General features: G+C 48.0%; 1 protein-coding gene across 7 annotated transcripts in view; it reads right to left on the reverse strand.

Moving 5' to 3' along the window:
* Positions 1-13,331, reverse strand: part of RAD50 (RAD50 double strand break repair protein) — a 182,454-nt gene that overhangs the window by 126,254 nt on the left and 42,869 nt on the right. For 3 of the 7 annotated variants that reach the window (XM_082725634.1, XM_082725632.1, XM_082725630.1), the window contains exon 2: positions 4,513-4,573. In XM_082725634.1, coding sequence (XP_082581760.1) covers positions 4,513-4,542 — 30 coding nt within the window. In that variant the 5' untranslated portion in view covers positions 4,543-4,573. Of the gene's footprint in view, positions 1-4,512; positions 4,574-13,093; positions 13,290-13,331 lie in introns of those variants that run through there. The other 4 variants (XM_082725631.1, XM_082725629.1, XR_014310313.1 and 1 more) reach the window with 3 other exon arrangements.

The following is a 13,331-nucleotide window of genomic DNA, read 5'->3' on the forward strand; positions in this document are numbered from 1 at the left end:
TCCATTCTATTAGACATGGAGTGGTATCTCATCACAGTACATTTGCACTTACCTAATGGCTAATGATACCAAAACATTTGCATTTGGTGTAATTATTAATATATTATGGCTTAGGTCTGCTATTTCACTTTTTGTTCTTTGTTTATTCTCTCTCATTTCTTTGTTTTCTGTTTTCAGCCCTCTGAGTTCTTTATATATTTTAGATATGTCCTTTATCCAATATAGCATTTTTAAAAAATATTTTATTTTTTTATTTATTTGAGAGGGAGAGAGAGAGAACACCAGCAGGGGGCGAGTCAGAGGCCGAGGAAGCCCAGGAACCTGGGATTGTGACCCGAGCTGAAGGCAGATGCTTAACCTGAGTTATCCAGGTGTCCCTCTCCAATACAGAATTTGCAAATACTTTGAAGTCTATGGCTTGACTGTCCATTTTCTTGATGATGTCTCTTCCAAAAAGCAGTTTTACATTTTGAAGCCTAGTTTAACTTTTCATTTATGGATTGTGCTTTTGCATCATAACTCAGAATGCTTCGCTTAATTCAAGGTTACAGAGATACCCTTCTATGTTTGCTTCTAAACATTTTACAGCTTCACATGTGGAGGAAAGTTTGAGGAATGGCATTAATTTTTCTTTAAAGGTTTGGTAGAATTTGCCCATGAAACCATCTAGTCTTGGTATTTTCTGTGTCGGAAGGTTTATTTTTGATTACTAATTCAACCTCCTCACTCATTGTCAGTTTGTTCAGACCTGCTATTTCTTTCTGGTTCAGTCTTGATAGGTTTTATGATTCTAGGAAATTACCCATTTCTTCTCGGTTATCTAATTTGTTGGCATATAATTTTTCAAAGTAGTCTCCTGTGATGCCCTGTATTTCTGTGATGTCAGTTATTATTTCTCCTCTTTCATTTCTGATTATATGGATTTAAGTGTTCTCTTTATTTTTCCTCATTCTTGCTAGGGGGTTGTCACTTGTGTTTATCTTTTCATAAAACCAGCTTTTTGCTTTATTGATAACTGCTGTTGTTCTTCTGGTCTCTATTTCATTTATTTTCACCCTGACCTTTATTATTTCCTTTCTTCTACTAACTTCGGGCTTAATTTGCTCCTTTTCCTAGTGCCTTGTGATCTCTCTAATTCCTTTATATGTGAATTTATGGCTCTACATGTCCTTCCCAGAACTGTTTTTACAAGGGGGCATCTGGGTGGCTCAGTCGGTTGAGTATTGAATCAGATCGTGGTCTCAGGGTCATGAGATCAGCCCTGCATTGGGGTCTGCACTCAGCCAGAAGTCTGCTCGGGATTCTCTCCCTCTCCCTCTGTCTCTCCCACATCCCTAAAACAAATAAATAAATCTTAAAAGAAACAAAAAGAAAAGAATAAACTGCTTTTACAGCATGTAAAATGTAAAACGTTTCTACTTTCATTTACTTTGAGATATTCTTGGACTTCCTTTTTGATTTCTTCTTTGACCCACTGGTTATTCAGAAGCATGTTATTTAGCTTTTACGTATTGTATAGATTTTCCTGCTTTCCTCCTATTGTTGATTTCTAGTGTAATACCATTGCAGTCAGAAAAGATCCTTGGTATGACTTCAATCTTCTTATATTTGCTAAGACTTATCTTGTGTCCGATCATATGATCTATCCTTGAGGATGTTCCGTGTATTTGAGAGGACAGGTCAAAACAACCACAATTCCTTTAGTTAGGCCAATTCTGCTCCCTTTTGTACTAAGAACCTACACTGGAAATGCAAGCTGTTGTCTTTAAGGCTCTCACCAAACTGGAGCGAGGGAAATGTGGTTTAGTTAAGTCAAAACACCACAAAGTCCTACCAAAATTCAGGTAGCATTTTTTTTCCTTCATTAAACATTTCCCTGGTGTTATTATAAACTTTTATCAGTTTCTAGAGTTATAATAAAGCTGATTCTGACAGTTTTTGCCACTGTATTTCCTGATTTGTAAAGGCATGGGCTTTTGGAATTCCCAACTTCACCATTTTTGCTGACAGTCCTCCTGGACCATTTACATTTTACATAATTATTGATGTGACTGAATTTATGTCCACTATTTTATTATTTGTTTTTCTGTTCACCCTCCCTCCATTTTCTCTTTTCTGCATGTTTGGATTATTTGAACATTTTTTTCTTAGTATTCCATTTAAATGCATCTATTTTGTTTATAACTATCTTTTTTAAGTGGTTGCTCTACGGATTATAATATAATTATTTACCTTTTCAGATCTGCTTAGGATAGACATTTTTTCCTTTTATTTTATTTTATTTTTAAAGATTTTATTTATTTATTTGTCAGAGAGAGAGAGAGCACACACAGTCAGTGGCAGAGAGACAAGCAGGCTCCGCATGGAGCAACAAGCTTGCGGGGACCCTGGGATCATGGCCTGAGCCAAAGGCAGTGGCTTAACCAACTGAGCCACCTAAGTGTCCTGATACTTTATCATTTTAAGTGGAATGTAAAACTTTACCATCATACAGGTTCCTTTATTCTCCTCTCTTTATGTTGTAGTTTCATTATTATAGAAATATACACTGCAAACCCCATCAGAAAATGTTATGATTTTTTTCAACCATAAAAGATATTTTAAAGAATCCAAGAGCATGTCAAATAATAAATAATAAAATGTTAAAGTAACCCAGATTTTACCATTTCTATTGAACTTCCTTCATTCCTGATATTTTTTTCTTTCTTTTTTTTTTTTTTTAAGTTGGCTCCCCACTGAACTGGGAGCCCAACACGGGACTTGATACCAGGACACTGGGATCATGACCTAAGCTGAAGGCAGATGCCCAACTGCCTGAGCCATCATTCCTGATATTTCAAGTTAAGTTCTGGTATCATTTCCCCTCTGCCTGGAGAACTTCCTTTAGCAATTATTTTTGAGCAGGTCTACTGTCAAGGAATTCTTTTAATTTTCCTTCATCTGAGAATGTCTTTCTTTCCACCTTCACTCCTGAACAATATTTTTATTGGCTACAGAACTTTTGATTTATGGGTTTTGTTTTGTTTTGTTTCTCCTTCAGCACCTGAAAGATGTGATTCCACTTCCTTCTGGTCTCAACAGTGAGACTTCCTTCTCTCCTGACAACAAATCTGAAGTAATTTAAATGTATTACCCAATATAGGATTGTTTCATTTTGGGGGTATTGAGTTTAATAAGCTCTTTTATAGATTTTGGAAACGAACCCTTTATCAGATATGTCATTTGCAAATACCTTTTCCCATTCCGTAGGCCATCTTTTAGTTTTGTTGGTTGTTTCCCTTGCTGTACAGAAGATTTTTATCTTGATGAAGTTCTAACAGATCTTTTTTGCTTTTGTTTCCCTTGCCTCCGGCGACATGTCTAGAAAGAAATTGCTACAGCTGAGCTCAAAGAGGTTACTGCCTGTGTGCTCCTCTAGGATTTTGATGTTTCCTGTCTCATATTTAGGTCTTTCATCCATTTTGAATTTATCTTTGTGTGTGGTGTAAGAAAGTGGTCTGATTTCATTCTTCTGCATGTGGCTGTCCAGTTTTCCCAGCACCATTTATTGGAGACTGTCTTTTTTCCATTGGGTATTCTTTCCTGCTTTGTTAAAGATTAGTTAACCATATAGCTGTGGGTTGATTTCTGGGCTCTTTATTCTGTTCCATTGACCTACATGTCTGTTTTTGTGCCAATACCATACTGTCTTGATGATTACAGCTTTGTCATATAGCTCGAAGTCCAAAATTGTGATGCCTCCAGCTTTTTTTTTCTTTTTCAGGATTGCTTTGGTTATTTGCTTTTGTGGTTCCAGGATCATGATCTGAGCCAAAGGCAGTCGCTTAACCAGCTGAGCCACCCAGGCACCCCATAGAAATGCGGCAGATTTCTGAATGTTGATTTTAAATCCTGTGACTTTCCTGAATTCATGTATTAGTTTTAGCAATTTTTTGGTGGAGTCTTTCAGGTTTTCTACATAGAGTATCATGTCATCTGCAAGTAGTGAAATAGAGCTAGAGGGTATTATGCTAAGCAAAGTCAGTCAGTCAGAGAAAGACAAATACCACATGATTTCACTCATATATGGGATTTAAGAAACAAAACAGATGAACATATAGGAAGGGGGAAAAGAAAAAGAAGGAGAGAGGGAAATAAGCCATAAGTGACTCTTAACAATAGAGAACAAACTGAGAGTTGATGAAGGGAGGTGGGTGGGGGCTGGGCTACATGGGGGGTGGGTGTTAAGGAAGGCACTTGTTATAATGAGCACTGGTGTTGTAGGTAAGTTACGAGTCTGAATTCACCTCCCAAAACCAATATGGCACTTTATGTTAATTAACTAGAATTTAAATAAAAATTTAAAGGGAAAAAATTGTACTACCCTATAAATAACATGTCTCTTTTTCTGCAATATATATTATTTATCTATTAGCTATAACATATTTTATACTGCATATATTATATACCATTTTTCTTCTTGCGATGATGTGAGATGTAAGCAATGTAACATAGCTTTAAGTTATCACTGACCTTCAGACGATATATCAGAAGCACGACCATCTGCTCCTGGACCACACTAGATCACAGGTACCTGAAAACACAGAAAGCGAAACTGTAGATAAGAGGTGACCTCTACATTCTATATGTAAGCCCATTTTTGGATATATGTTCAATATATAATTTGCAAATATTTTCTCCTATTCTGTAGCCACCATATTTCATTCATCTCTGTTTGGCTCCCCCTCCAAACTCTGCCTGGTTCCATCCCCTGTTCTTTCCACCGATACCACCCCACCCTGGCTCATCTCCCCCTGGATTATCCCCCTATTCTGGCCTGCACCATGTTCTTGCTTCACTTGTAGAAAGTCTTAGACTGGACGACAGTCCAGTCTGCAAACAGCAGCCAGTCAGCATTTAAAAAGGCACATTGGATAATTTCCTCTCCATGTATCACATCCTTCAAAGGTACCCCACTCCTTTCACATTCATTTCCTCTGGGTAGGGGGGCCCAAGATGCCCCACATCCTCTGAACCCTGTTGATCTTACTGATCCCATCTTCTACTGTTGTCCTCCTTACCCATCATGCTGTAGCCACAGTGATCTTTTCCCTCAAAACACTGAGCTTGGGCTTGTCCCAAGGCCTTCACATTAGCTCCTACCTCTGCCTCGAGGGCTCTTTGCCCTGTTTTGCACTTTGCTGCCCCTTCCATCATTTACAAAGTTAAAATGTCACTGCTTTAGGGGTGCCTGGGTGGTGCAGTTGGTTAAGTGTCCGACTCTTGATTTTGAGCAGGTCGTGATCTCAGGGTTGTGGGATCAAGCCCTGCATGGGGCTCCACACTCGGCATGGAGTCTGCTTGGGATTCTCTCTCTCCCTCTGCCCTTCCTGCTCGTGCTCTCTCTCTCTCTCTCTTTCTCTGAAATAACTAAATCTTTAAAAGAAAATGTCACTGCTTTAGACAGACAGACCTTGAACACCAAATCTGAAGTACCCACCTCCATAATCTCTGTGATACCATGCTATTTTAGTACTCGGCAGAACAGGTTATTACCATATGATATTTCCCCCATTATTAGCCTGCCTTTACTAGAACATGAGTTTCATGATAGCAGAAAATTTGTCTCGTTCGCTTCTATATCTCAGTGTCTAGACTTGTGCCTAGCACATCCTATAGGTTCAATGCATTCTCACTAAATCCCTGCACCACAGTATCTACCTCTGCCCCACACAGCTGGCTGTATTGTAAATGTCTGCCATCTGAATTGGTCAAGTAATCCATCCCCATGGCACCCAAGGTCCAAAAGCATCCCTGAGCTAGAAGAGGGAGAGAGAAAAGATACACAGGCAGGAAAATGACAAGAGAAAGTTTGCAGAGAAACCTTAAAGAAAAGACCAATTCCTCTAGAAGTGTTTTGGGAACTCTGTGGCAGAGTTTGCGTTTCTAGCTCTGGCATGGGCTCCCACTTGAGGACAAGCCTTACCTTGGTTGCAGGGGCTGTTAGGCCCACCCGGAAGGCTCACGAGGCAATGGCGCAGTGGCAGGCCAGCCTGAAAGCCACACAAGGCCAGCTTATCAGAGAAATTAAACTCTGACTTCAGCTATGCTACTCTGAGCCTGTCTTCCTGGTGTCTGCAACTTGATTTTCCCATCCCACAATCCTTAGGCTGGTGGGTCAGCTGTCCCACAACCAGCGACAGCTCTTTGCTCCCAGCCTCTCTTGGACCACAAGGCACCAGGCCTGCTGACTGAGCATGGGACCCAGGGGACGTGGGCGGTTTTAACACACAGCACCACCAGTTTTTTTCTCTCCCTGAGAGAGGGAGAGAAGTCTCTTCTCCCCCTGAGACAGTCCTGGCCTCACCTCTCCCTGAGAACCTGGTAGGTGAGTGGTCTGAGAAGTTTCTGTGAAGACCTGACACTGTTCTGGTGAATCAAGATGGCTGCTAGGGCCACTCCTGGGGCACAGTAAGGAGCTGCTTTCCTGAGCACTGGGCCCTGCTTGAGTCCTAAGAGAAGAGCAGCACCCACCCTGTCCTGGCCTGGCAGAGAAGTTCCCTTGGAGTTAACACCTCTGCCTGGACTCCCAGGAGCCAGGTGAAGAAGCCTCAGACTTCTGTGCAACCAAGAGTCATGATGTAAACAAATTCCCATAAGCTACTTATCTGAGATGGGGACTCCAGGTGCCAGGGCCATGGGTGGGCAGGGGTAGAGAAAGCCACCCTTTTTTTTTTTTTTTTTTTGTGGCAGTAACTTCTGGGCAGTGGTATGGCCCTGTGTGTGGACTTCCCAGCTCAGAGGCAGTACAGGGTTCTTCCACTCTTCTGTCTACTGGGCATCTCACCCAGCACTCCAACCTTGTCCCTATGTTCTGAGGTCCTGGCCTGGAGCTCAGGAGGGAGTGAGTCCAGAGGCAGCTGAATCAGAGCAGCCATGCAGCTGCTCATGGGCTCTCTGATTTTGTTCTGTTGACGTGTCACTACCTCCATTCCAGCCTGGACTGGAGAGCTGAGGCAGGAATTCCGTCAGGGGATAACTCTTCCTCTTTTTACAGAGCCCAGGGCACTGACCCCTTACAGGCCTATCCTGGACCCTCAGTTCTGGAACAAATCCTCTGTGGGGCCCAGGGGATTCATTCTGGGGGAATCCAAGGGGCTGCCAGGCTTACCTGGGGAGACAAGTGCTCAGTACAGGATGTGGGCTTTCCTGGGCCATGATGCCAGGATGGTGTGCAGAGGGTGGCTACAGGGTCCTTGCTCTCTGACCTCCCTCAGTAGTCATGTTAGAAAATGCCATCTCCGTCTTTGCTTGGGCCCCTGCTCGCGGGCAGCTGTTCAAAGGCAACCGACCAGGAAGCAGGTGCTTTGTTTACCAGGTGGCACTCGCCTATCTGCCTTAGCCAAAGTCCATCCTCAATTCCTGAGCCCGCCCTTTAAACCTGCACTGACCCTGCACCCTTTTTTCTCCCCTGAACCCCTCCACCCCCTTTTCCAAAAGCAGAAGGGCGAAATCTCTCTGTTAGCCAGCAGGGGGCACTGCTGCCACAGTGTCAGAACTCCCAAGGGTGGGGATTAGGGAGGGGAACTACTAATCCCCTGGGAACACAGGTGGCCCTGAGGGTGGATTCTGGTCCTGCTGGACAACAGGAGAGAAGGATGACGGTTTGATAGATACACCCCATCCAGGAGTGGAGGCACCATTATCCAGGCTTTCCCACATGTTGAGCCCACACACCCAGTGTCCAAAGGGCAGGGCCCAGGAGTCTTGATGTACTACTATTTCAGCTTCTAGCTATGGTCAGTGGTGACCGGGCATTCCTGGGGCAGGCTGTGACCTTTCTAATCTCCTGCGCTACTCATTTTAGCTCAACACCTTCAGATCCCCAGACTCATAATATAGACAAAGCTAAGGCCCAGGGTCTGGCCTTGGCCCCAGATGCAGGCATAAAAACCGTGTTAGCAGAGTGGAGACCTCACTACATTTTTCCCAGAATGGGAAATTATGGGGGGCATCAGAAGGGTCATGCTTTAGGGTGCCTGGGTGGCTCAGTTGTTTAAGCATCTATCGTGGGCTCAGGTCATGATCCCAGGGTCTTGAGATGGAGCCCCCACTGCAGGCTTCCTGCTCAGCAGGGAGTCTGCTTCTCCCTCTCCCTCTGCCCCTGCTCATGTATGTTCTCACTCACACTCTCTCTCTCTCTCAAATAAATAAAATCTTAAAAAAGAAAAGAAAAGGAGAGGAAAGGAAAGGAAAGAAAAATAAAAGGAAAGAAGGGCCCTGCTTCAACCCGTTCCACATCCTGGCCATCCCCAAATCCTGTCCTCTGCTCTCAAGTAGGCCCACTTCTCTCTATGGCCATAGACCTAATCCACCCAGATCAACCAAGCTGCCTCTTGTCCACTGCTCTGCCTCCCGTACAGTCGGCTCCCAGACTAGTGTGAAGCAAGTAGGTGCCTAGGGTGCCAAACGTCAGGAGGCACTCACTCTCACCATCGTGCGACACCGTCGTGCGAGTACAGAGTTGGCTCCTGAGAGTGACTGCCTCCCTACGTTTTGTTTGCCACACCCAAGTCCCCTCCTGGTGTGCCCCCGATTCATCCATCCTGGCAGCCACAGAAGTCTTCTATAGCATTGGTCACTCCCGGTTACCCTCCTGGGGTCTGCCCTAGAATTCACTTCAGCAAAAATCTGGTGACAGACCCCAGTTCTCTAGGAGAGGAACCACAGGTCCTGCTCTGAGGAGCCCCTGTCTGTCAAGATAAAGTCCAGACTATTGACTATGACCTTTGAGCTTCTTCCCAGTGTGGCCCCCATCGCTGGTCCGGGCTCAGCACCTGGGGTGGCCACATAAAGCCATACTTGCAAGCAAGATCTGTCCTGTACTTCTGGGCCTCCACACTTTTCCTTGGGCTGTTCCCACATCCTGGAATGCCCTCTCCCGTGGCTGGCCCATTAAACTGTGACTCATCCTTCAAGGCCCTCATGAATGCCACCTCCTCAGAGTAGCCATCTGTGGACCCTGCTGAGATCAACCACTTCCATCTCAATACCCCAGCATCTCTGCCCCTTTGTCTAATACTCCAGGTATTACACACATCTGTCATTCTGCAATCAGCTGTGCACTTACTAAGTGCCTACTGTCTGTGAGGACTCTGTGGGGTGCCAGAAAGGTTGCTCTGACTGCTAACATCTGCATCCTCTGCCCCAGGAGAACACCCAGAAGACCCATGGTCTTCAGGCTATTAGTGGTGGGAACCACAGCTGCTCACTTCTCAGTCCCCACAAGGCCAGCACAGGCACAGGGCTGAGCAGCATTCCATGACTTTCAGATGCCCCTAAGTCTTCAGCCTTCTGGAATTACTGCTTCACTAGAAGCAAAGTACGACATGTACCCTCCAGCCCCTGTGGAAAGCCATCTCCAACATTCATAATGGTTTTCCAGGAAGGAAGAATGGCTTTTGTTTCCTGGGGTGCCCAGACCTCCTCCTCCCAGCACAGTCTCGTCCGTTTTATCCCCCAGTATAGATCCAGTCCTCTCAAATACTACCAGAGCAACATTTCATGTTGGCTATCTGACACAGTGACACACCCATTGTGGTTTGTCATGGGCAAAGCTGGATAGCAGACAGTCATGCTTTCTCCTGGACCATCCAGGTGGGTGGTTCTCTGCTGACTCTTCGCTCCTCCTACCAGTCAGCTGGACGGTCAGTCAACACATGCTTTCCTGAGGACAAATTCACTCAGAGAAAGCACTGCAACCTTTCACTCATGACTAAGGTCCTACCTAAATTGAGCTCTCCTTTGTGGACCTTCCTTCTTTTAAAGATTTTATTTAGGGCGCCTGGGTGGCTCAGTGGGTTAAAGCCTCTGCCTTCAGCTTGGGTCATGATCCCGGGGTCCTGGGATCGAGCCCCACATCGGGCTGTCCCCTCCGCGGAGAGCCTGCTTCTTCCTCTCTCTCTCTCTGCGTACTTCTGATCTCTATCTGTCAAATAAATAAAATCTTTAAAAAAAAAAAAAGATTTTATTTATTTATTTTAGAGAGAAAGTGGGCACACATAAGTGGGGTGAGGAGGAGAGGGACAACCAGATTCCATGCCAAGCATGCAGAGCCAGACTGCAGGGCTTGATGACACAATCATGGTGTGAGCTGAAACGAAGAACGGACACTAAACTGACCAACCTGCCCAAGTGCCCTGTGGACCTACCTTCTTAGAGAGGAAAGAACACCCACCTGCTGTTAGCAGCCCCTTCCTCTTATTCTGTATCTGGCTGGCCCTTGTCACTGTACTGTCCCAGTCTCTCTGCAGGGTTTAGAGGGCACACAAGGGAACAGGGCAATGGGAAAGGGAGCAGAGGTCTCCTCGGAGAGACAGAACCGGACAGAAATGACCACAGTGCTGCTCAGGGAAGCCACAACCCTCCATCCTTCCTCCCTTTGGGTAATCCAAGACTTTCTGTAGAAACTGTCTTGATGCCAAGACAACCTCAGCGAAAGGGTGCAAGCTGCTAAGGCAATGTGAATACATTCATCCATCACCCATCCTTGGGACACTGGTTCACAGGGCACCTGCTATGCTCAGCCAATGCCGGATCCTGATACCACAGCAGTGAACAAGAGAGAGCACCCACCAGACCACCCACCTTGCCTCATCCCTGCTTTCCTTGTATAAATATACCTATAACTCAGCACTTGTTGTGTCCAAACTACAAAGACACATTTGTGTTATCTTCTAGCTTGAGGTACACCTACTGTTTCTGAAATGTGACCTCGAACGGAGCCCAACACAGACACTCTGGTCCTCTCCTACGTCAAATTTATTGGTGAGGATGAGGGTTTGGCTCCTTGCCTCGAAGATACTATTTGGACTAGGCAAAGGACCAGCACGGGCTCCAGTCTTGGGAAACAGAGGGAGAGGTCAATAACCTACTGGTCTGGGGCTTCACTAAACTGCTATCATGGTTGCCTGTCCCCTTGGGGGCACCCCCCCCCCTCTGTCCTGAGCCTTATTCCTAGGACAGCCCCTGGAGTTGGGATTCCCAGTATGAGTCACCAGGTCACCAGGGGCTATGCTAGGAGCACAAGCTCTACTCTTGCAGCATTTGGAGTTTCCCTGGCTCTCTCCCAGGCCAGCCACCCTGATCCTTAGCCTGTGCCAGAAGAAGGGAGTGATGGCCTGGACAAAGGATGCTAGAGGGTCTATCTGCCTGTCCCTCCATTGGCTGACTGGCTGCTTCCTCGTGGCCCTGTGGCACCTGCCCCACCCCCAGCTCTTTTGGACTGAGAGAGCTCCACTTTTTGTCTTTTCATGAGTCATGGTCTTCAAGCTATTGGAAAGGAGATCCCTGTCACAGACTTGGGGTCTCAAAAGCAAGAATCTAGGTAACCCTGCCCACCCAGACTCCAGGCATTGCTTTGGTCTGAAGAGGCCAGGACTCTTCTCACCATTCCAAACTCCCGTCCTTCCTGGCTCAGATCCAGGCCCAACCCACAATCACTTCTGGCCTGAGCTGCAAGCCCTGGGGAGAGAAGGAAGTGGCCAACCCCCACAGCCAGCATTCCTCTGTGGTGACTATAGTCTGTGCACTGCCCAACAGCCCCATCTGGAGGGCAGTTCTCAGGGAGCTACAGGGGACTCCCCCCTACAGGGGATGACCCCCCCCCCCCAGGCCTCTTCTACTGAGCGGGGGTGGGGGTGTCTTTGTTAGCTGGGGCTTGACTGGGGTAGGGAGACAGGAGAGCTGGGCCCAGAGGTCTCCTGGAAGCAAGTCAGAGGGTCACAAGACCTGCCCTACATGCTTCTCACTCCATTTCTTCACTCATTCAGTTAATACGGAGACCCTCTTCTGTTCTAGGCCCTAGTGGGGCAGGGCTGCACACTCCAGGAGCTCCAAGTCATAGAAGGAGGAATCATCCAATAAATAAATAAAGTACATAGAGGGGATCATTTCAGCAATGATAAGAGCTATGGAGGCAATAAAACGAGATGTGACATACACTCAGTGGTACAACTGGAGAGCTCACCCGTTTGAGGGGCCTCCTGATTTCTCAGACTCCACCTGCCCATGCACAGCCCCCTCACCCATTCCCACAGCGCCCCTTCTGTTTGGGGGCTGGGGCAGGTGCATTCAGGTGGGGCTTTTCCGGGACCGGTTTTCCCCAGCTCCTCTTGGAACTTCCAGAGGGCCACTGGCCCTCGACACTGGACGGCCGCCCGTCACCCGCTGCTGCCGCGCGAACCTCAGCGATCCCGGCGCGGTTCCCGGAAATTCCTCGGTTTCCCTGTGGCAGCCGCATTAGCAAGAAACCGAAACCCAGGCCCCGCCCCTCCGGCGCGGCCCCGCAGTACCCGGAGTGGGGGCTGGGGCCCGCGCAGGTGGGCTGGTCGCTTCTGGGCTGCCTAGCCCGCTCCTCCCCACCTGCGGAGCCCGCCTGGCCGCTGCAGCCCAGCGGCTCAGCACACCCACGCCTCCCACAGGATAGCTTCGAGTCCAGCCCGAGTTGCCGGGGCTGCAGCGGACTGCGGAGTGCCCCAAGCGGGGCACGCAACGCGGCCTTCCGCTGCAGCAGTCCAGAGGTGGGCGCCATTTGTGGGCGCCCTACTGTGTGCCCGCCACCCAGTGGGGAGAGAAGGAATGGCAGGGGCATTTACAAAGAGCTCTGCACCCCGAGTGTTGCTAGCTTCATCACGCGGAAGGGGTGGGGGTGATAATGGCATAAATAACAGTTCAGCAGCTTGCCCAAGCTCACGCAGCCTGGAACTGCGGAGCTGGCTGAAAACGCTTAGCCCGCAGCGGGAGGGTGGGAGGGGTGGAGAAGGAAGTGCCCTGGGCTGCGGGCAGGTGAGCTGCCTGGCACGGGTAGGGCAGCCAGCTGGGGAGGGGGAGGGGCGGTCCCAGGCAGTCACCAGGGCGGCACGGCTGGGAGGCTTTGCTTTTCTCCGCCCTCCCTCCCTTTCCAGGAAGCCGGCCGGTTACCCGGACTCACCCCCAGCCGGAGCCGAGCAGGAATGTGGAAGTTAGCCTGAAAGGCTTGTGCCCCCTCCCCAGACACACACACACACACACACACACGCTCAGATCAGGTTGGGGCAGCGCGAGCGTGGGTCACCTGGAAGCGAGGGGCTCCAGATCAGGACTCGGGTTCCCCAGGGCGAAATAAGGGTGCTGCTGCCCCCAGGAAAGTCTAGAATTCTGCCAGGAGCGCTCTAGGCGAACGACAGTGGGCGCAGGCGCTACCGAACCACCCATTCGTGTGGGGGGCGGGGAGGATGGTGCTTCCAGGCGGAGTCACTCCGGGACTTGGCCTCCAGGCCTGGCCCCAGAGCACCCGCCGCCCCCGGTCCGGG

Source organism: Mustela nivalis, assembly GCF_964662115.1.
Source record: "Mustela nivalis genome assembly, chromosome: 3".
Lineage (NCBI taxonomy): Eukaryota > Metazoa > Chordata > Mammalia > Carnivora > Mustelidae > Mustela > Mustela nivalis.